This window comes from Suricata suricatta, chromosome 3, assembly GCF_006229205.1.
Source record: "Suricata suricatta isolate VVHF042 chromosome 3, meerkat_22Aug2017_6uvM2_HiC, whole genome shotgun sequence".
In the NCBI taxonomy this organism is placed as follows: Eukaryota; Metazoa; Chordata; class Mammalia; order Carnivora; family Herpestidae; genus Suricata; species Suricata suricatta.
In genome coordinates, this window is record NC_043702.1 from 42,267,339 (window position 1) to 42,291,422 (window position 24,084).

Here is a 24,084-nt window from a genome sequence, read left to right on the forward strand (position 1 = left end):
GATGTGGGGCTCGTACTCGCTAACCACAAGATCATGACCCAAGCTGACGTAGGATGCTCAACCGACTGAGTCACCCAGGTGCCCCGGGATTTATGTTTTTAAAAGATAACTGTGGCTTTGGTACGGCTGAAGGATCAGTCCATACAAACAGATGCTTATTTAAAATGACAGAATTTAGGGCAGTCAAACAGCTTATTTGCTTGAACTTGAAATTAAATAACGGATGGCTAAGAGAATTACTGACCCTCCCATCCCCTCCCCCCAAAAAAGGAAGGGGCTCTCTGACTTCGAATTTCTACTCTGCTTCAGACTGGCCTTTAAAATAATATTTATTCCAAATTAAGGAACAGAGGTTTTGAAACCATTCTATAGTTCTGACAGCCCTAAGAAAAGCATATTTTTCTTGCTCAACTCCCACCTCACCTCTTGCAGGCCTAAAATCTGAAGGACAGCCTCAACCACAATCCGCCAAGAAGCTTAATTATACCAAAGTCTCCATTACTTGCAGCTACTAAATTGTCATTTCTCTCAGACTGTTAATATAAATAACCTTGGCTCCTCTAAACGTTTTGGATAAGATGACTAAATAATGTAAATAAGATTATTTAAAAAAATCATTTGGAGCATATGGGTGGCTCAGTCTGGTTAAGCATCTGACTCTTGATCGTGGCTCAGGTCATGATCTCACAGTATGTAAGTTCGAGCCCCACACTGAGTTCTGTGCTGATGGCACAGAGCTTGGTTTGGATTCTGTCTCTCCTTCTCTCTGCCCCCTCCCCTCACCCCCGCTTGTGTGCTCTCTCTCTCTCTCTCAAAAAAACAGAGAGTAAAAAAAAAAAATCATTTACCTAGAAGAGTTTCAAATCTATAATCAACACTCACTGACATAGCAAGCTGTGAGAAAACGACTGGACATCAATCTCATCATTGTTGTTTCCTTCTAAGAATTTCTTTAGTTTCCTAGTTCAAATTAGATACTACTTCGAAGCAACAAAATTCCATACTGTTTTAAAGATTCCAAAATTCACATTTTTCATTTGTTCATGGAACATTTTTTTTTAGTTTAAATTAGTAAATAAACATTATTAGCATGAAAATATAATGCATTATCTTACCTCTACTTTAATTCTCTTTGGGGATAATTCATCTCTTTCTCCACATTTTGACCTGAAGGGGATGGGAGAGAGAAAAACTTGAGAAGGTAACAAATTTTATCCTGAAGACATCTCAATCTATAAACTTTGACCAAAACATCTACCAGTGGAATCCTTACACTGGAAATAAGAGATTCATAGTGACCACGGACATAATAAAAAAGAGACATTTTATCACTTCTAAATAAAATTAGGGAAATATGCAGACACACTTATACTGCACATTTTAAAAGGCCACTACCTAAGAACTACCCACAAAGAAATTACTTAATAAACAGGCAATGATCATCACATAATGAAAAAGGAAAAAAAATCAAGGAGGATTATATTGCATGATATCCTTTTATGAATCAGTAGAAACACTTCAGGATAAAATGACCATTTGCCATTTAAGATGAATGCCTAAGGCTACATAAGAGTAAAATGCATTTTGTCTATCTATTGAAACTACAGCGGCAATTTCCCTTGACCTAGAGAGAGATCCCTCTTCCGGGAATCTCCCAAAGGTACTTAAAGATACATGAAATACTATGGCCACTTAAACTATAACAAGCCATCAATCATAAGTTATCCCTCAAAATAAAAGATGTTAAAATGTAAAAAAAAAAAAAAAAAGTATATCTCAGAATCAACAAAATGCGTGTGATGTTATCTACTGTGGTGCTATTTATAATGATGAAAGACTACAAATAAGTCCCGTAGCCATCAAGAGGGGGACTGTTAAATGAATCATGGCATATCCATGCGATCTCCTGCAACGGTAAAAAACCATGCTCGACGTGTACGTACTAACATGACAGGATCTCCAAGATACGTTAAAAGCAAACTATAAAATAAGATATATGCTGCCTACTGCTTTTTGGGAAAAAGGTAAAAATGAGAAAATATATTTATATTTGGTTCGCAAGTGCATAAACAGACATTGGAAAGCTGAAAAAGAAACTAACAAAGCTACTGACACACTAAGGAGAGGAAGAGAAGACAGGAATGGGGGTGCAACTTTTTTATATTACATATTCACATAGTTCTGACTTCTGAATTATGTAAAGGTGTTATATATTTAAAAATATATTTAACTTCAAAAACATATAAATGTACATACTACAAAAAACAGCTAAAGTCTATTGAAAGTAGCTGCCTCTAGTGTGTGGTACTGAGAAGGGAAGTTTCTCTGCATGGAGCAGAGAAACTGCTCAGTTCTATCATAAGCCCTGTGTACTACGTGACTCCCTAAGTCCTGTACATGTGTTACACTCATTAAAGCAAATTATCTAAATAAGCAGTCTGGGTGGCTCCGTTGGTTAAGTGTCTGATTTTGGCTTAGGTACTGATCTCATGGTTTGTGGGTTTGAGCCCCACATCAGGCTTTGTGTTGACAGCTCAGAGCCTAGAGCCTGGAGCCTGCTTTGGATTCTGTGTCTCCCTCTCTTTCTGTCCCTCTTCCTCCTTGTACTCAGTCCCTCTCTCAAAAATAAACAAACATTAAAAAATTAAATTAACCAGTCAGAAATTTTGTATAATAGAGTGAAAAACGTAGAAATATCACTAAATCAGTTCCTGATTAGCTTGTTCATTTAGTCTGCAGAATTTTACTTTGTGTTGTTTGTAAGTATGTGGACTCTTTCTTCAGGCAGGGTAGCAAATGGGGCTGCTAGGAGTTAGGGGGAAATAATGACGATGACAGCAAATGCCTGAACAGTGGTTTTTCAAACTGGAGCAGGCACCAGAATAATCTGGGATACTGGTGAAAATGTGGATTTCAAGGCTCTGTCCAGAAATTGTGATTTATTAAAGCCGAGGAGGATGCTCAGGATGTGGTTTCTGAACACGCATTCAATTACTCCAATGGTCACCCGCAACTCCTCAGAGAAGCAGTCGCACACACAACTGACAGTGGACAGGTGAATGGTTCTACACCACTTTGCTTAGGGTTTAAGTGAGGAGGAGATGAAGAGGAATAAGATGTTTATATCAAATTTTTAAACCACCCCTGCTTTTCAACATTTAAGCTTTTTTTTCAATATTCCATATTCCACACGTTCATATTCCATGTCATCTGGTATCTTCCAATTTCCCTTAAATACTCATCAATGGAGTCTTTCTTATCTATTCTGCTTAATCTCATTAGCTTGCAAACATCTTGCAAAAGGAACCGCTCTGCTTCCTTAGAGAGTTCAACAAGTTCATATAGTAAGTGAGTACACAAATAAGCCTACACACGCTGACTGACTAAATCCCATCCTCACACTCAAAACCAAACATCTGTGTGCAAACAACATCTAAAACCACTACCAGAAAAATGCTGTAATGCTAGGGAACTGTCTTTCAAAAGAAAGACAAAAGAAGATTTAAACAAAACAAGAAATACCACTTTAGCAATGTCTGTAAAAAGTCCTACTCCCATAAAGCAATGCAACAATACTGCCAATCAGACACTTACTTGGTGGTTCTGTAGGTATATTTGTAGGTGACTTCTCGAGAAATCTGCCTCGCCAGGGCAAACAGTTCATCTCTTCTCGTCAGCAGGGCGTTATCTTTCACACACAGCTGAGCGGCTGCTTCATTAACAGTAAGCTGTGGATGCAAAGCCAAGTGTAAAAGTTACAAATACCTTTATTTCATCAGTGTGAAAAATGTTTCAGTTCAGGTTATAAAAATGTCATGTCATTATATAATGAAATCATAATTTATAAAAATCAGGATGGGCCTTTCTTTATTCCTTATTAGTCCTAATGCCTAATTTCACATGAAAATCACGTCATCTACCATCTCTCAGAATTCAATCAAAATAGTCATCTTGTTTTTAGTTATTTATATGCTTAATTTACTTTTATTTAGGTATGAGACTTTATAGAAAATAAGCAAAATAAAAATAAGTAAAAAATGTTCTGTATCTCATTTTTATGAAAAGTCAAGGGCTATATGATTTGGTGATAATATCCGTCTAACTAAAAATGAGTATATATGATCTGACAGATATTCTTCAATGTGAATGGATATGAAAATTCTTAGAAAGGAATAAAATTAGATTATGTGAGTTAAATATTTATCAAATCACTCAGTAACAGTTATCACAAATTAGGGCCATAAAGGAAAATGACTGTCTTGACATCACTAATTCTCTAAAACTTACTGAATTCCACTCTTTCATCCAAGTGTTAAGTAATGCCCATACAGAGTTGCTACTTGACAAAACACTCTGTAACAAAATTTAAAGTATCAAATGTTACCTTTAAATTCAAAACATATTAAATTTAGTAAGTCAGAAAAGGGTTTTTTTTCACACAATTTTACCAACTTAAATTGACAGAGGGAACTGAGAAGAGGTATATCACACTTTTTTCAAAAGCAAGAAACATGCTCATTCCCGGCAGGACTGATGGCAAGAAGAGAATGGGATTTGATGGACAGAGGAATCTTGCTCTATCGCTTAGCATCTGTATGACTTCTGAAAATCTTCTCAGAGCCTCAGTTTTCTGAGAGGCAAAAATAGGATACTCAAAACAGGAACTACCTCAAGGGACTCTAACAAGAAATAAATGAGGAGACACCCGTGGCACAAAGTCGTTCTAAGTTCTTGGTTTCCTTTCATAAAAAGGCAGGCATTTACTTTCTCCCTACCCAGGCATCCCATTTTATTCACAAAAATCTTCTGTATTTAAAATTTTCAAAAATACAGAGAAGCAAAAGGAGAAAATAAATGCAGAATACAAACCTTCCATCTACTAATATTTTAATGTATATTATTCTAGTATCTGTGAACATATAAACATATATGTGAATACAGATCTGTAAAAGCCTTTTTTCACTTACATATGCTACATTTTTTACTTTCATCATGTATTAAGGCAGAAACGTGGCTTGTTTACATCAGCATCTGGCATGGGCTGGATGCTCAGTAAATATTTGTTGACTGCTAACTGAATTTAAATATTCTTTATGATCTCATTTTTACTAATCGGAAATATAATATTCCATTGTAGTTAAGAGTAATATATTATTTAAATCAAACTCACTCTGAACATTAAACGACTCCCAGTTTTTCATGTACTACAAAGAAAGCTGCAAAGAACATTTTTAATTGTATATCTCTGCACACATATTCAATTATTTTGTTGGAAAAAATTCTTATGAATGGACTTGTCAGGTCACAGAACATACTACATTTTAAAATACTTATATTTTTCACCAAATTACTCTGCAGGAAAATTGCTCTAAATTGTAATGCTACCAACGATTATATGAAGATCCACTACCCAGAATTAACACTGGTTATTTTATTTTAAAAGCTTTATAAACTGAATATATTTTCAGTGACATTTGGTTTTAATTTACATATCTTTAACTATAAAACTGAACCTTTTTTAATGGTTTTAAATTATTTTAAAGTCTGCTTTGCTCATGGCAGTTGCCTGTTTCTTCTATTGCACTATTTTGTTCCTTATGGACTTCAGGAGTTCTTTACACATTAAGAACATTAACTCTTCACACGTAGTGTTCTTTTACTTTTTCAGTTTACCATTAGCCTTATTTTTGTCTTGTGTGCCATGCATAGAAACTCCATTCTCACCCTAATAATACGTAAATGTTTTCCTGTAATTTAGTCTAATAGCTTTATATTTTCCACTTAAGCACTGAAACAATTTAGAATGTGATATAAATTATATATGTAATGTCCTCCTCCCCAGATTTCCACCTATTATTTATCCTACCTTATTCTCTTAATAATTTTGCTACTGATGTTATAATAAACCCAGGCATTCTATCTTATTTTTAATGTTTATTTATTTATTTTGAAAGAACGAGCAAGAGAGAGGCAGAGAGAGAATCCCAAGCAGGCTCTGCACGTCAGCTCACTGTGAGCACAGAGGCCAAAGCGAAGCTTGATCACAAATCACTGTGAGATCACAACCTGTGTCTCCATCAAGAGCTGGCTGCTTCACCAACTGAGCTCCACTGGTGCACACCCTCCCCCGACCCCACTAGGCTTCCTAAACCCACAACTGAATTGGGATGTGTAACAGAAACAATGTATTTTCAGTCTTCTCCCCTCTTCCTAAAGAATCATCAATAGACCAATTTCTTCCCTAAGTGCTTTTGAAAGGCACAATGTTAATGGAGCTAAAAGTCAAATACACTTAAAGAATGATTTCCTAAATAAATTAACTTCAATTTCAGCTTAGCAGTAGCTACAATGACCTTGAAGTCTGTCCCAAGCTTCTTTTTATGTAGCCTGGGGTTTCTTGTACTAATAACCCTAAATTAGTATGGAGAATTTCTGATTGTCATGAAGATATTTTAGTTGACAACACTTCAGAGGTACCACCTTATGCACAACCAGAGAAAATAACCTTTCAACATAAACTGAAAACAGTGTTTAATATTCCTTCTATCATCCTACCAGAAACAAACAAAAAAAACCCATAAAATATCCTTCATTACTTGAATTCAGGCTTCAAAAGATAAAAAATTAGACTGAGCTCTCCATGCTCTTAGGGAGACCTCTGGAATTAAAACTGAGGCTACAAAAATAACTGTGGCCCACTCCAAGTTATAATAAGAAGCTGACTCATCAAGGTTGTCCCTCAAAAATGTATTTTCTGTCAGTGTTTTCTAGATTTCATACTAATTGCTAATAATTAAATCAGTAAATATATATTTTGAAAAATCATAAAAATACTCTAATACAGTAGTCACTGCAGTATCATACTAGCTTTTTAAAAATTCCAAGTGTCTACTTTTGTTAAAAGTATAAAATATTCTCTCCAATTCGTTTACGTCCTCCAATTCCTCTTTTTGTGGCTAAAAATATCAAAATTCCATTCAACCTTGATGTAAAATATTTCTTGAAGTTAGCTTCCGATAATTTATAACCAGTCTTAAAATTTCCTTTACCGGTAGTTAAAATTATAATCTTTAGCAGTCACATGGTTTGACTTTCCACTGAGTATTGTTAGCAAAAAAAAGTACCAGGAGAATGCTGCGTGATAGGGAGACTAAAAAGGCAATCAAGGCTTTCAGTTTCCAGCACAGGGAGGGAATGATTGGTCCCCTCACAGGAAATAACTAAAAATGTTGGCTAAAATGGAGGGGAAAATATCTTAAATGCATCAATTAGCAGCAAGACAACAGTAAGGGTGATTCAGGCTCAAATGAGTGAAGACAGTATCTCAAAGGAGTAACCTGGGACAGCTGCCAAACCAGGTGGCCCTGGGTTTCCGTCTTCACGGCCGGGCGGGCTTGGTTAGTGTGGAAGAGAGTAAAAGGAAAAACGCAGTGTCCACCAGAGGTGAGGAGTCTAAGACCTCTCCTCCGCAAAGCTGAAATCCCAAACCAGCACACGCCCACTATCAGCCCGAATTAGAACCACACCTGCACTCCCAGGAGAGGGCTCAGGAAATTACCTGTCTCGAACCTTGTAACTACTGAGTGGGAGAAAGCAGAAGATACTCTCTGGAGATTTCATGACCCCAAATCAGCCCTCACATGGTTTTTGGTCCTAATTCACACTAAATGGGCTGAGAATTTTTTTCAGGGGGTTCGAGAGTTGTATTGTGCAGAAAACAGGTGCCTAGTAGACGCAAAAGCAAATAACCTCTAGAGAATCCATTTTCTTCCCAGATCTTCAAACATTCCCACAGTTCCAAAAATATGAATGATAGAAATTTAAAAAACATAAAGAAACAAGGCATCAAAAGTAAAAATCAGCAGAAACGACAGCAGAATGAGACTCTTAATGACTTCATTTAAAGAAATGAAGAGTTGAAACAGGACTTATGAATACAGTAAAAAAGACCAAGACAAACAAGTCAGGAGAGAAAAACCTAGGGTAGAGGCAAACAGAAGATTTCAAAAGCAGACAATACTCATATAACCACTGACTTGTAAACATCATAATGAAAACCAAAAGCCAAAAAAGTATCTTCAATTACTAAGGGAAGAAAACAATATAGAATTTGATACCCAGAACAAACAGCAGTTAAGAATGAGGGCAAAATAAAGATATTTTTCGGGAGGGGGGGGGATGACAGTTTGCCATCAGTAGGCTTTCATTAAGAAACTCTACAATATGGAGCACTTGGGTGGCTCAGTCGTAAAGCGTCGGACTTCGGCTCTAGTCATGATCTTGTTTGGAGCCGAGTGGTCTCTGTGCTGACAGCTCAGAGCCTGGAGCCTGCTTCAGATTCTATCTCCCTCTCTCTGCCCCTCCCCCACTCGCACTCTGTCTCTCAAAAATAAACACTTAAAAAATTTTTTTTTAAGAAATTCTACAATATGTACCTCAGGCTAAAGGAAACTTAATTTCAGATAGTAAATCTGAGCTCTAAAGAGGGGGAAATGGATAGAAATACAAAATAAGGGGAAAAATTCATAATATTAATTATAATAAATGTAAATAGGCCAAATATTACAGATTTTTAAAAAATCCAACTATTGGGATTTACAAGAGATGTATGTAAAACATGGATTCAGAGAAACTGAAAGTAAAAGGATGCAAAAAACATACAACAAGCAATTATTAACAAAAAGAAAGCACATGTATTTATATTCATATCAAACAAAATAGGCATTTTTTTAATATTTATTTTTTGGGAGAGTGCAAGCAGGGGAAGGGGAGAGAGAGGGGGACAGAATCTGAAGCAGGCTCTGTGCTTGACTGGCTGTCAGGGCAGACACCAATGTGGGGTTCGTTGGGTTCGACTTACAAACTTTGAGATCATGACTGGAGACAGAGTCTGATGTTCAACCTACTGAGCCACCCAGGTGCCTCCAAAATAGGCTTTTAAAGCAAAATGTGTTATTAAAGTTTAATGCAGGTACTGCAAAATACAAAGAAACAGACAACTCCACAATCACAGTAGTTGATTTTCACACAAAAGTCTTTCTGATAGAGCAAACAGACCAAAATAAAATAAAATACTACTTTAGAAGGTCTAGTGAAGTTAATAAGCTTGTTAAAACAGACACAGAACACTCTACCAACAACTACAGAAGCATATAAAAAACACTGACCACATACTGAGCTGTAACTAAAATCTCAACAAATTTTAAAGCTTTGGGCAAACCTTGTGTTCTGACCACAATGTAATACAGTTAAAAATCATTAGAAAAATAATTAAGGAGAACCCCTCATATTTGGGTAAAAGAACACATAAATAATGCATGGATACGAAATCATAAATAACAAGAGAAGTAATCAGAATTGGAAAAAAATAAAATAACTTCATACCAAAATTTTGGGAATTATGCTGAATCAATATAGCCAGATCTTAAGACCATTGCTGATTCTTTCACTTAAAGAAAAGTTCAGAACAATGATTAATTTTGTAATTCTTTATTGCCCAATGTACAGCACATTTGGAAACAGATATGAAAATACATATAAGAAAAGTTTAAGTACCTGAGAGAGTTGAAAAAATGTTTTTAGGTGTAGATAACTTCTGGATTTTCATCCACTAAAGACCTATATACAGCTCTATTATGTCTTGAAAATTGGAAGAACAGTGTTCACATGGTATATAGGAAGAAAACTCACAAACAGGAACAGGGAATTAGCAGTAAGTCATATATTTCTATATTTGGAAATTGAAGACAAACCAGTATCGTTCTTTAAGGAATTTAGAAAAAACTCAAATATCTTTCACTCATTTTAAATAGTCAAGTGAGAAAATGTGAAATTGCCATACTTACATGGTGCACTTAATGTAGCACCTTCTCTTTTAAGTCTCTCAAGATTTCATAATTTCCACCAAGCTGTTGAATGGTTACTAGTTTGAAAGAAACATCCTGATTCATAAGCATCTATCCTAAGCCATATTTTTGGACCAGATTCACATACTTGAGTTACAAATAACAAGTGGTCTAAGTTTCAAAAATATAAGCCACATATTCTAAAGCCCCCACCCCCACATCTCAGCCTACTAGCATTCATTTTGAGTGTTCTCTTATTTTGGGAAACCCATGATAATCTCATTACCTAAATACCATCTGTACCTATTTATCCAAAGAAGCAAAGAACCCTTTAGCAAAAGCCAAGTGTGAAATAATTTTTCCCTTTTTAAAAAGTAGGTTAGGACTTCAAAACGAAAAATAGGCAGGTTTATTTCGTTTATTGAAGTTATCTTTTTAACATACATTTGCTTTGATAAAAATACCCGATCAATTTTGTGTTTCATCTGCTTTATTTAAAAAAATTATAAAAAACTTGATTAGAGCATGAAACTAAAACTGCCAACGTGTTTTGCCCTTTGTTTTCTATTAATAACAACCACAACAGCCTTTTAGTAGACTCCTCTATTAATTCGTGGGTAATGAAAACGTCAAAGTATATCAGAATTATAATGCTAAGTGTATTTTCTAGATCTACTCCTAAGTTCTTCTGAGTCTGTTATTATATGGCAACAATAATATATCTAGCAACTGCAAAAGGATATACCCAACAGTAGATCAAATCACAGATTCACTGTTACTTTAAGACATTTGGCTAACCAATTTCCTTATTCTGAGCTCTATTATACATTCAAATCTAAAAGCATTTAAAAAGATGAGGTAGTGAAATTGCTGAAAATAAGATTAATATACAAAAATCAACCAGTGATAGTAATTTTAAAAAAGTGGGAAAAAATTTTATTTACAATTATTTCCCTTTTAGATCTTATATATTTGCATATCCTATATTAACCAAAATAAATTTTAGTATGTGACAAACACTTAATATGCACATATATATATAATATGCAGTACTTGACCTAAAGAAAAATGTTCAAAACCTACATGTGAATAAAGAACCACAAAATTACCGAGGAGTATGTAAATATAAACACTATACCTACTGTATGGGAGTTTTCATTATTGTAAGTATGTCCATTTTTTTCCAAATTAATCTATGCCTTTAAGGAATTTCTAATAAAAATACCAACAGAAATTTTTGGGAAATTTAACAATTGCATTAGAAATTTCATTTGAAATGAGAAACACACATGGCTACCTAAAAAAACAGAAGCAACAAGACTATGAAGGAACACTTGCCTTTCCAGATACCAAAATATATTATTTAGCTACAATAATTAAAGTAACTCTACACTGGTAAAGGAATAGAGAGTTAGATTAATGAAATCATATAGAACAAGATCAGTAAATAATACTACATAAAATTAAACTTTATTACGGCAAATGAGTCTGAAAGGTCAAAGGACAAATGATAATCTGGGGAAATGTTTACAACGTAAAAAGGTTAATATCTTTAAAATATAAAAAGTTCTATCCAGTCAATTTGTTAGAGGTAAGAAAAACAATCCCAAAATTAAAACAAAGGATAACATAAAATTGGATGTTCATTACACCTATAAAAAGATACTCATCTTCCTTAAGGAAAGTAAATGTGAGCAATGAAAATTTTTCATCTGTTAGACTGGCAAAGATTAAAATAACTGCAGTATTACCAAGACTGTGAAGAAATGGATACCTGCATATAGTAATGGCTGTATAGAAGTTGCAGAAGGCAATTTAGCAGTATCTACTAAAATATTAAATATAGATATTCTTTGAATCCATAATTTTACATGTTGGAATCTATTCTATAGGAAAACATACACCAATCTGTCTGTAAAGATGCCAGTGTATAATGTTCACATACCACCATACATAGTATCAAAAAAATAAAAACGACCTAAATGACACCAACAAGTGAATGGTTCAGATAAATAAATAACGGCACATTCATTATGGAATACAATGCAACACAAAAATTAAAAAGGCACCTCATGTTTACTTACTTGGAAAGATATCCAACAATAATATTGTACTGTGAGTGTACTGTTAAGTTTTAAAAAAATTGGAATTTGGAGGGGCACGTAGGTGGCTCAGTGTGTTAAGCATTCAACTCTTGGTTTCCACTCTGGTCATGATCTCACAGTTTCCTGAGTTCAAGCCCTGCATCCGGCTCCATGCTAGCAGCATGGAGCCTCCTTGGGATTCTGTCTCCTCTCTCTTTGCCTCTCCCCAACTTGCTCTGTCTCTCTCAAACTTAAAAAAAAAAAAACCAACGGGAAAATTAAAAAAGGAAAAAAAGCAATTTGGAGAACTGTGTAAAATACGATCCCTTATTTGTATATGTAAACAAAACATCTGAAAGTTTACAGATACAATTACTTTACTTCCTTTTGTAATGACAGAGTACTTTTGCAGTAAGTATACATTCTTTTCTGTGTTAAAGGACAAGTCTGAGGAGAAAAATCTAATGTTTCTCACATGGAATACTACACTTAACTGAACATTTTTTCAATCTTTACAGGATAAAAGCCATTAAAAATAATTCCGCAATAAAATGGCCTTTTTAACTCTTGATAATGTGTTTATTTTCCAAGCTTGTACTGGGTGTGTTAGACTGTGAGGATATAAAATGAATGAGACATTACCTCTGCCTTGAAGAAACTCAAAGTAAGCTGTGAGGGACAGACTAGTATTCAAGTAAGTACAAGAAGTGCTGAAGTTACTACGACAGTAGTGTACGGAGGGCTAAAAATGGAAAGGGAAAGGGAAGACCGTTCTGCTTGTGGGAAAACATATCAGAACAGACTTAAGCTTATGCTTGAGTGAAATCTTAAAGATGATGCACTGACCAGATGGACAAGAAGAGAAAGGGAGTACGTGCAAGAGATATATATGCATTCTTCTACTTAAGGAAGATATTTCTGGATAGAGCGCTACAAATATACAATGATGAGAATTTTAATGCCAAATGTCAAACCAAAACAATTTTCAAACCTATAATAATAACATTCCTCTAATATAATTTTATTTTCTATGCTAGGTGAAAATTCCTTTTAAGTTCCAGCTATTTTTTACAAATTTTTTCTAAAAAAGGTCTACAAAAATGCTTTTTTAAATGGTTGTATTTAAAATCCTATTTTATTTCTTAATTAAAAAACAAACTGCCTTGTAAGTGCACAGATTTTATGCTTTCCCTGCTTAAATTCTTTTTTTCTAAAAGTCCCCCTACACAGTAGTTCCAAAGCTCAACATGTGTGAGTCCAACACAAAAACACCCCTGCACAATTAACAAGGTCTATTTTCATAAGAGTTCATATTTTGTGAACACCTAAAGGTTTTTAACACTGCTTTCAGGGAGTGTACCTCCTTTGCTGCAAAATATTACCTAACTTACCTCTAAGAAACAAAACCCACCACACACAAAGAAAAACGTGGGCTTTTTACCTCATGAAGCGTGAGATGTTTCCCGTCCTTTCTCTTGGAGTCAAATCTGCCATATATCGCACTGTACTTTCGAATTTCTTCCTCTTTGTGTGGATCATCGTCACTCATCTCAAAGATGTGCCCGATCATTTTGGCCAACTTCTTGTTGGTTTTCAGCAGCTCTCTCACTTCATTCAAGTCACTTTTCGGCAGCGTGGGGGCCATCCGCTCCACGCACTCGGCCACTGAGAGCGCCGCCGCAGCGTCCAGGGCCTCGCTGCTTTCCTTCGGGGAAGCGGGGGAGCCAAGGTCGGCCGGGGAGAGGCTGTGCTCGCTCTCGCTGGCGTGGTGGCCTTGCCAGAGTCTGGACTCCCCGATACCCTGCAGCACTAAGCTCCCCACCACGTCTGATTTCCCCTGTCCCAAGCTCTGCACACAGGTGGTGGCGGCGCACTTGGGGATTTTTAAATGAGGTTCCCGGGCATTGCTACTCCTCTCATAACTGTTGCAGGATATCCCCAGCCACGTGGGTGATCCCTCCGGTAACTTATAGATGGGTATGCTACTGACCGGCAGGGAAGTCAGTGGCTGATTGAAGAGGCCAGGGTTTGTAACCCAGTCTCTCAAAGCTTTCTGTAGCCTTCTGACATGAAGGGGTTTGCTAGCCATGCCCACAAGTGCCATGATCTCCAAGAATTCCTCTTCTCCAGCTTCACAGAGTTGCTGGACATCGTCACCACCTTGTTGAATAAAGGCATCAAAGTAAGAAAGCAGATTGGCTTTTTGTAGTATTCTATACAGCTGCAGCTCCCCCAGGGTCCTGGGTAAGGCCGTGGCCATTACTGTGGATGAACTTAACCTGCAAGAATAAGAGAGGAAATACTCATCACACTTGCTCCAAAATTCTTAAACCTGTTTTTTAGACACAACAGGATTTACAAACACAGGGTGAGAAGAGCAAAGACAAGGAGCATTTGCACAGCAACTGACTGTTAAGGAGCATCCCCCTCTACATAAGTTCTCATTTTATCCTCCTACCAATCCTGGTAGTCAATATAATTGTTTCCATTTTAAAGTGAAAAATATAAAGAACATAAGTAATTTGCCTCAAATCTCACAACTAGTTAAGCAGAAGTCTAAGGACTCAAACCAAGGCGTACAGCGCTCTATATCCTTTATCTTTGACCATTCATCTTGCTGCTTCCACGGTATGGATACAGAAGTGAAGTGAAGGATAATCAAATTTAGAAGGACATAATAAGTATATCATGCCACCATTTGCCAAATACTTACTTTGCATCAGACAATATGACAAATACCTTACATTAAACCTACAGATGGTCCCCAATTAACAGGTCTGACAACGATTTTTCAATTCTGCAATGGTGCAAAAGCCAAAATCATTCAGTAGAACCATGCTTCGAATTTTGAATTTTGATCTTTTCCTGGGCTAGCAATACTCTCTCGTAATGATGGGTAGCAGGAGTGAGTCAACGCTCTCAGTCAGCCACACAATCATGAGCATAACAACTGATAAGCTTACAATCATTCTGTACCCATACCAACCACTGTTTTTCACTTTCAGTACAGTATTCAATAAATTACATGGATATTCAACACTTTATTATAAACTAGGTTTTGCCCAACTGTAAGCCAATGTAAGTGTTCTGAGCACATTTAAGGTTGGCTAGGTTAAGCAATGATGTTCAGTTGGGTTAAGTGTATTTAAATGCATTTCAATGCATGATATGTTACAACTTATGGGAATGTAACCCCAACAATAAGTCAAAGAAGATCTTCAATCCTCTCAAAAGCCCTGCGAGATTGGTATAGTAATTCCTATTTTATGAACAAAAATTAGCAAGGTTAGTCTGGCAGGAAGAGGAAGACAGATTTCAATATGAATTAGATGTGAGAAGATAGAATGTGGTGGTATATTTAAGAACCAAAGAAAAGAGAAGCAGGAAAAATTCAAACAAATAAATGACAAAGTGGTGACCACTTTGATGTAAGTTATGAAGGAGAGGAAATGGCTACCATTTTTTTTTTGACACTTTCTATTCCATGAAGAAAAGAAGATGACTATAGGACTGCACAGTCTAAGAACCACAACAGGCATGGGGGATACAGAAAAATCAAGATGATGAGATTCTCTTTCAAACATATGGCACTTGAAGATGGCATAAAGTATAATGCTTAAATAGATCTGCCCTGCATGCAAAGTAACAGACTGGAGTCTAAGTGTGTATAACGTTTAGAGATACAGGATGGAAAAAGGGAGTGTGGAAGAGCCCTCCAAAGAAACAGCGGTGAGCCTAAGACAGAGTCCAGGAAGAAACTTATGTTTAGAACCCAATCAAGACAGAGAAGCCTGCTTGTAAAGAGACAGAACAAGACCCAGCAAAGTATTTCTTGACCTCTTATCAGCCTTTAAAAATTATTCACAGTTGCCTGCAGATCTCCCACATACAAAGAAGAGTACTTCCATTTAAGAGAAACAAACATGTTATAATCAAATGGCACCTTTAGGATGAAAAAGGACCCTAAATCCCTCCATGGAGAAAGTTACAGAAGGCCAAAAGAGGATGTACATCAGAGGAAAATGGAAGCTCCACTCTCAACTCAAACTGTCCAGAGCAACAGTTAACTGGGAGATAACACAAGCAGAGGAGTATGAGGAACATCTCTAAAGGCCAGGAGGTCACCAAATCTGGGACTTCTGTTTTATGTCGTCAACCAGAATGCTATAGGAAATTCTAGTCTCAGTCATCCCATTCAATAAGAACGTAGCTTCCTAACACCCTAAGGACTGACTTCTGGGAACCCCTGTGTCATCCACAATCTGCTTGGATCAACTAGTGACCTCCTCAAATTTTATGATTCTTTATTTTACAAGGGTATTGCCAGTTGACTTGATGACCTGTCACCAAGGATTATATCCCTTTATAAGGGGTATAAAAAAAAGACTGAATTGGGGAGCAGCAGTTTTCTGTTAATACCCAGGGTATCACTTGGGGTGCTACTAAATTTCCTATGTCACTGGATTGTACCCTAGGAGACTCCCATGATTCGGTAAATTTGGCAAAAGACACTGGAAGATCCCTATTTAGTACACCTTCTGGGCAACACCAACTCCTACATATTGTGATCATCCAGATTTTTTTAGTCTACCTTCATATTCATTCCACCTCAGTCCTCTGGATAAAAACATTCTTGCATCTTCCAAATCACCCACAAGAGGATCCGCTCGCCCTCCCACTCCAGGGAGCCTCTCCAGGGAGAGAGTATATCATTCAGCTGGACACGAACCCTAGGAACACAGTTCTTCAGAACTATAGATACAAGATAAAGTCTGTGTTGAACTACATTATACCAAATAGAAGGACTTCTGGAAAGTGTCTGAGGTAGAAGAAAGGAAACTTCCTTTCCCATCATACACCTAATGCAAGAGCTTCAAAGACTTTCAACTCAAGAGTATACAAAATTAAAAAAATTCAGGTACACAATCTTTTTTAAAAAAGGACTATAACTTTGCAAGGTTTGTGGTGTCAATGATGATCTCATCATGTGATCTTCCCCAATTATGGAACAAAGGAAAGACTACATGAGAAAACCTATAAGAATCATTTTTGAATCTTTTTATTAGCAATAGAAATACATATATGTTAGACAAATATAAAAGAGAAAAAAATTAAGAACTAAAGACCCAAACTTAAATTTTATTCTTCTGACATGAAGTCTGTAAGTTTGGAAAATATTAATTTAAGATGTCTGCCCTTTCTCATCTTTACCTAGAAAGAAAGGAAACCCTCTAATTCCTAAAGGGGTAAAAAAGCAGTGCCAGTAAGAAAGTAGTAATTATTATACTGCCTCTGTAATGACTGATAGGACCAAATGTGCATTTCCAAAGCCAAGATACCAGAGGAAAGATAAATAAGTGAACTCTTTGGAGTCCCAGGAGGCTTCGAAAGGCCCACACTGGCTGCTGGGAAAGGAGTTTTCTCCTTAGGCTTTTGCTTTAGGAGAATGTTTCAGTTTCCTACAATAGCCTGTTGTGGTAATTTAAACACCCACCACTTCATACATTAACTTGATTTGATTTAAAAGAAAATTCTTATGAGATTTTGTTTTTACAAACACTGTATCTATTCATGCTTCAACATGAAGGTCAAATAAATCAAGAGCAAGCTTCTATCTGCATCTCTCCAATCTGAAGTAAATATAAAAAAATCCAAACAATGACACAATATGCAAGTAGCTAATAGTATAGTAAATCTACTCTGCTGAAAACTACTACTACCTGGCCTTTGCAGGAGGCTGGGAAACCATGCTGAGTCTGACCTTTTTAAGAATTCCAAAGTGAAGAGAAGTCCGTTACTAATTTTACTGTATTCAAAATCTAAACCAAAGGCCTGCTGCCTATCTACAGCAAACCTCCACTTGTACTAGCTTAAATGTTCTCAGCCTGGTCAGTTCAAGAGGAAGAGGAATTAACAATGGATTCGAGTCCATTTGTTGTCGTTTGTTATTCATTTATCTATTTTTAATGGTAATAACTGTTCCAGAACCTTAAAAATGAAACTCACTTTGCCTCCTTACTGGATAGGATCAGTCATCTGTCAGATTTGAATTATGCTCAATAATATAAGGGGTTAGCTTGGCCCAGAAAACTTGACTGGTCAACTCCTATTTTCTCCTTGAACCACAATGAAGCACTTAATTAACATGGCTATAGGAAACACAACCTCTCTGACATTCTCCAAGCAGGGGTGTTGGGCATTTAGTGTAGGACAGAGGCCTTCACTGGTCACTAGAGAAAAGAACCATTCCTTTAAACCTGCCTCAATCCATTCCAAGAAGCTTCAGCCTGCCTTCTGGTCCTATAACTCTATCAAAACTCTCAAGTAGCTGTTGAGTTATCATTGGTCTCTCTTTACCCTCTCTGCAGCTTGACAGAACTACATGAAATGCTCTATACCTGACTTTGGTAATGGCGATGGCTTCCCTAAGTGCAAGAGTTCTCTAAACTTTTATATTAAGTCTCTTTTCTATGGTCTTTCCATATTCTCCATCAAAAGAGAATCTCAACCATTCCCGGGCTTCAATTATCACAAATAGCAGACTCCCTCCAAATCGTTACCTGTAGATTGGACAGGTACCAGGGGCCACGGGGTTACTGGCAAATGTCCAGCAAACACTGGCTAGTGAGTAAAAAACATGCTTCTCACACAGATCTACTCTGCAAATGAAAGTAAATAAACACTTCGTGATTTAATAAAATAATAAACTTTTAAACGTGTAGCTGTCGAATTCATAGTAGCTGTTGTCATTACAGTGTTTCTCAATCAACACTAAAAATTATCAATGAATATTTGCAACTTTTCAATTTAAAAATTGCTCCTCATAACTGAAAAGTATGAGAACCATCATCAGACCAAATCATTTTTCTGATAATTTTGCACTTCAACTACTACCTGGAGATTATCAAACCTCACATTTTCTTCCTTTCTTCCATACTCCCAAATCTCTTCCAGCTCCTTTTTCTTTAGTTGCACCACTACTGTTTCATCTTTGTTTTCCTCTTCCTGCCTCAAATCTTCATCTCTTTAAACCATATGACCTCCCTTTTCCTTTCATTGCCTCAAAAGCACCTAATTCTAGTTATGACTGCTTTTTGCTTCAACTTTGAAAATGGTTCCTCCAACAGCCACCTGAGTGGCTCAGTTGGATAAGCATCAAACTTCGGCTCAGGTCATGATTTCATGATTTCATGGTTCATGGGTTCCAGCACCATGTCAGGCTCTGTGCTAACAGCCCAATGCCTGGAGTCTGCTTCAGATTCTGTGTCTCCCCTCGCTCTCTGTCCCTCCCCCACTCACACTCTGTCTCTGTCAAAAATAAACATTAAAAAAAATTTTTAATTAAAAAAAAAAACAGCTTCCCCTTACCTTCAATATAGCTCACACTGCAATACCAACTTTATCTTCCTAAAGTACAGGTGTGGATCTTTACTCCATCTATGTAAATTTCCCCACTGCAAGGGAAAGAAATGCCAACTACTCACAGAGGCATCCCAGACCAACACCTACCTTTCCAGCTTTCTCTCTGGTCCCAAACATGCCCCTGTGCTCATGCCAAACAGATACACCGGGCATTCCTCGAATGTGCCTCCCACTTCCCTGCCCCTGCCAGGCACACTCCCTCCCACCCACCTCCACTGGCCTTTTCCATAAAGCCTTTCCCACATCCCCTTGGTGTAGGTGTCCTCTCCCTTATCTGAACTCCCACACTATTTACTTTCTCTCATTTTCCCCCCACTTATTCAAATATGCCAGTTACTGACTTAGTCCTGGGGACCTAGAAGAAAGAGGACCCTTCATGGGGAATGAGTTAAGAGGGAGAAGGAAGACAGATAAGCCCTTACACACTGTGATAAATGCTATTTTGAAGCCACAGAATAGAGAAGTAACCCACTGGGCTCTGCACAATGGGTGACCCGCTGGCTACAGGCTCCCTGAGGGTAGGAACTGGTCTCCTCCGTCTGTTTTCCCCCTCTACTCCTAGCAAAGTGCTCAGTGTAGAATATCGTCTCTATAAAGGCGACTATTAAATAAAACCCAACATTTGAGACAAACTTTGATCAGCAGCCCCTTTTCATATTCCAAAAGGGATGCTCTCTGTGTAAATGGGTGTCCTGCAGGATCTCCAATCTAGCTACTACTCTCTCTCTAATCTCCTACATTCTCTCCTCCTCAGTATTTCTTTCTCCGAAGGCTGTATGCTTGATACCCGTAACATGGCTATTTTTCCAAGAGACCAAAGGATGCATTCTGATACAGAAACTACACATGGTTAGCATCAGAATATACTTCATGTGTTAGTCCAGTGACAGCACCTGCATTTTAAGAGACCATGAAAGATTGTCTTTTCCCTCTGTTTCTACAAATAAAATGCACTAGAAGCTATCCTCAAATAACAAATATCAAATGGATTCATAATCACTACTTGTGAATCCTCCTCTTCATGGCATAGGAAATATACACACTTTTATGAAGTCTGTAGCATTCCAAAGGAGAAACTCTTCGAGGAGTGAGGAGAAAGCAAGGGCAAAATCCCAGTAAAATGACTTATTTTTTATGCAAAGGACTATAAATTCCTTCCTTCCAACACAGCATGAAATTTTTACTTTAAAATTGTCTAAGTTAACAGCAGCTTCTTACAGATTTATAAAACATGTGAAAAAACTTGGGAACTTAGCTCATGAGTCATTTACAGATTAAGGTGAATTAGTTCCACCAGATTGTTTTCGTCTTAACATCTAGATGAGATCCAGTGTGTGCCAAGGGAATGAAAGATAGGGACTGGAAATGGTAAGGAAGGAACAGGAAACCTGAGGGTAGAGACCACATTTAAAGCCTCTGAAGTACCACCAAGTTTGGAAGACTGTAGCTTGAGGGTACTTGAAGCCTGGTGAGAAGGCTTCACTGCCTATACCACAGGTTGAAACACAAAAGGTTTATGAAAAGCCAGAACAGGGCTTAGGGATGGATGAGCCTTAAGTCTAGGAAATGAATTCTTTCGTCCTAGTTCTAGAACTCAAGCTGAAATAATTTAGTTACATCATGGCTTATATTTAAGACTGCAGACTTGGCCTAGGCACTAACTCCTGTATGTTCCAAGTACCAAATAATTTACTTAAGCAATTTATTAGTAAGCATTTAGTGATCTTAAGGTATTTTCGATTTCATTACTGTCCTAGCTATGATTAAACATATAGCTCCCAATAAATATGAATGGTAACTTGGGAAACTTAGAATGTTCCCTCCTATTGATTTTTCTGATTTCTGAATGAAGCTGGAGGAAAATGTCTTACCCCTTAAAATTCTAATGAAAGTATTTAATGCCTAAGTTTAATCTATTAAATTAGAAAAGATTAGACTTATTTTTGCAATTAAACATGACTATGCATTAACTTAACTAGAATACCAACAGGTATTTTATAGGATATGGCTGAAAATTCCTCAATTAACTCAGAGCCAAATCATTCAAGAAACATTGTCCTCTGAGCATGTAGAATGCATGTAGTGTATATATATGTTACCACTTTTTTCAGAAATTTCTCTTTAAAATTAAATCAACGTACTGTGCAAATTAACGTGCAGCCCCCTAAATAGAATGTATTGAGAAATGACAAACTGTTTGAAAGCTTAATGGTATGTTTTAGCTGTGAGAATTCTGACAAGATGAGGATTACTATTTTTTCCCAGCATCAACTTCTCTGATTTCCCACTTGTTCCATTATTAAGTTTAAGAGAGTTTAAGACATTCTACTATTGTACTAGTTTTTTGAACATGTCAGATCAAAAAGGAAATTTGCATTTAATATCATAACGGTGCTAGTGTTCATTCTACTGTAAAGTATTAAAGAAGCAGGTAAGATAAAACTAAATCCAAAGCAAAGGGGCTAGCAACCTTTTATTATGCCTGAATGGGGATTATTTATTCCTTAATAGATTTTAAATACTGCATCATGAGATATTCATATGCAAGACAACTATACATTAGCAGGATCAAACTGTTCAAAACATATTATAAAACGGTCCTTTCCATGAAAGTAATATAAACATAAAACATCATATACATAAAGCACGTGAAATTCACCAACAAAAATAGACTTCTACCGGAATATAGGAGACCCAAGTCTTAGAATAGGGTCTAGGTCAGGGGACACACAAACCTGACATATTTGTTTCCATCTAACTACCTTTTACTTTAAATAAAGTTCATGCAACAGATTCTTCAAAGGTCTCTCTCACTTTGTAATACATTTCTTCTTTCAGAGCATCCACAACGCAACCCCCCAAAATCTTTAATAATAAACCACTATGTACTTAAAGTGTGATTAAAATATCAGATGCTTTAACTGATCTCAAAGGAATGAAAATCTATTAACTTTCCTATAGCAAAATGGGCTGTTACTTAGTAATCACAAAAAAAAGGAAAATTTTAAATTATTTTAGCTGATATTAAGTTGTATTAATAATTCTGAAAAAGGATGAGATTTAATTAATACATCAAATTACTTATTAGACATATAAACTCAGTAAATTTTCTTTTATCAGGTGTAGTATTCCTAAAGATTTCTGTCATTTTAATTACAGAATGAAACAAAATTAAAAATCTACAATGTCTCAATGTTTTTATTATTACTATGGATTCATTCACATATAACAGAGAAACACCAGAAACAAGGAACTTTTTCTAATACCAGAATGGCGTATTAACTTTTGTGCAAGATGCTAAATAAAATTAAAACAAGAAACTTGTCCATGGTTCCTTGAAATTATTTTCTTTCAAGACTAATTTTTCAGCATTCAACAATACCCCAGCGAGAATAAAGAAAGCTGACCGTGCCAGACAGCTTATACATTCTTAAGAGGCCCTCTATATATATTAATACCTAGAAGGATAACATAATTTTTAAGCTTAATTAAAGGACAATATTAAGTCTCAAATGATACTGAAAAATGGAGGAAAAAGATAACTTTGAATCTAAGAGTCCACTTTTACAGGCACTTAGGTTAGAAGCAGCTCTTTTAAAGCCTTCACCCAAAATAGAGAAAGTCCTATACATCCTTTCCCAATATTTCTTCTTAAAACCCACACATAAATTGTGACGTGTCATAATTTGGTATGTTTTACAAGGGAAAATCGTCAAAAAAGTGAAAATCTGAAAAAGTAATTCACTGTGTGCACACTTTTCTAACAAAACAGCCTAGCATTTCCTACGTGACTAATCTATTTTAAATTCTGTTCTTCTGTTCCTATGCAATCTAATATTATCTATTAAAACTGCCAAAATATTTTTAAACAAGATCTGAGAATTTCCCTCTCAGCTTCTGATCTTTGCACTCCTTAAGTTTGCAGACACGTCACTGGCAAACCAATTGGTAGTGACAGGTTACTCCAAATCAATTCTTCGGATGCAATTTGACATTGACAGCTACCCCCAAATTTTCTATGCCTTCCGGATCCCACGAGTGTGGTGGGATAAAGCTAGATGCGAGTCAAAGACTCCTTCTGATCACCTGCTGCAAACTTGGGTCTGCGAATCTGTAACTGCATTTTCCAACTCTATTATCCTTTTCCAAGACCTTAGAATATTTAGGTTTACTTGTAAGTGTCGTTTCACGTCTTAAGCCTTACGAACTCTGAGGATGAAAACCATAAATCTTATAGCACTTGCAATATTTCTTCATGAATAAGGTCACACACCTCTGCATCCAAGGCTTCTATGTCCCACATGTGTTTGCAGATTCCACGCTCGGCCTTAGCGAGCACGAGTCTCTCGCTTCCCTGCCTGCACCTCGGTGCCAAGTTTCTGTAAGCCACTTCCAAACAAAACTCTCCTTCCGCTTTTAAAAAGAAAACTACATTCGGAACGAGAGGGTACCCAGGACAAAAATTAAGCCTGAGTGCAACATTTTTGTAAAGTAAACAAACCAACAAAAAGATTCTGCCCCTGGGGGAGGTGGCGGCAAAACTCAGGGGCCGGCAAGAACACCCACCACGCACAAAACAGCACGCATCCCCGAGCCCCGCGCGACGACCCCAGTCGCGTTCGGAGAATGGACTCGCACCCCCGGCTTTCTCGGAGGGAAAACGCACAACCCAGGCCCGCCGCCTTGCTCGCCCTCTCCTCGCTGCCCCGGCGCACCGAATTTCTCCGGGAATC

At 36.8% G+C, this 24,084-nt stretch overlaps 1 protein-coding gene across 4 annotated transcripts in view; it reads right to left on the minus strand.

Annotated features, from left to right (window-relative positions):
* The window catches only part of NAB1 (NGFI-A binding protein 1), a 45,214-nt gene extending 21,360 nt beyond the window's left edge, over positions 1–23,854 (minus strand). For 2 of the 4 annotated variants that reach the window (XM_029934230.1, XM_029934229.1), the window contains exons 1-3: positions 13,371–14,208; positions 3,595–3,728; positions 1,116–1,167 (exon numbers count right to left, since the gene is read on the minus strand). In XM_029934230.1, the coding sequence (XP_029790090.1) occupies positions 1,116–1,167; positions 3,595–3,728; positions 13,371–14,189 (1,005 nt within the window). In that variant the 5' untranslated portion in view covers positions 14,190–14,208. Of the gene's footprint in view, positions 1–1,115; positions 1,168–3,594; positions 3,729–4,287; positions 4,354–13,370; positions 14,209–23,624 lie in introns of those variants that run through there. The other 2 variants (XM_029934228.1, XM_029934227.1) reach the window with 2 other exon arrangements.
* Positions 23,855–24,084: the final 230 nt, after the last annotated feature.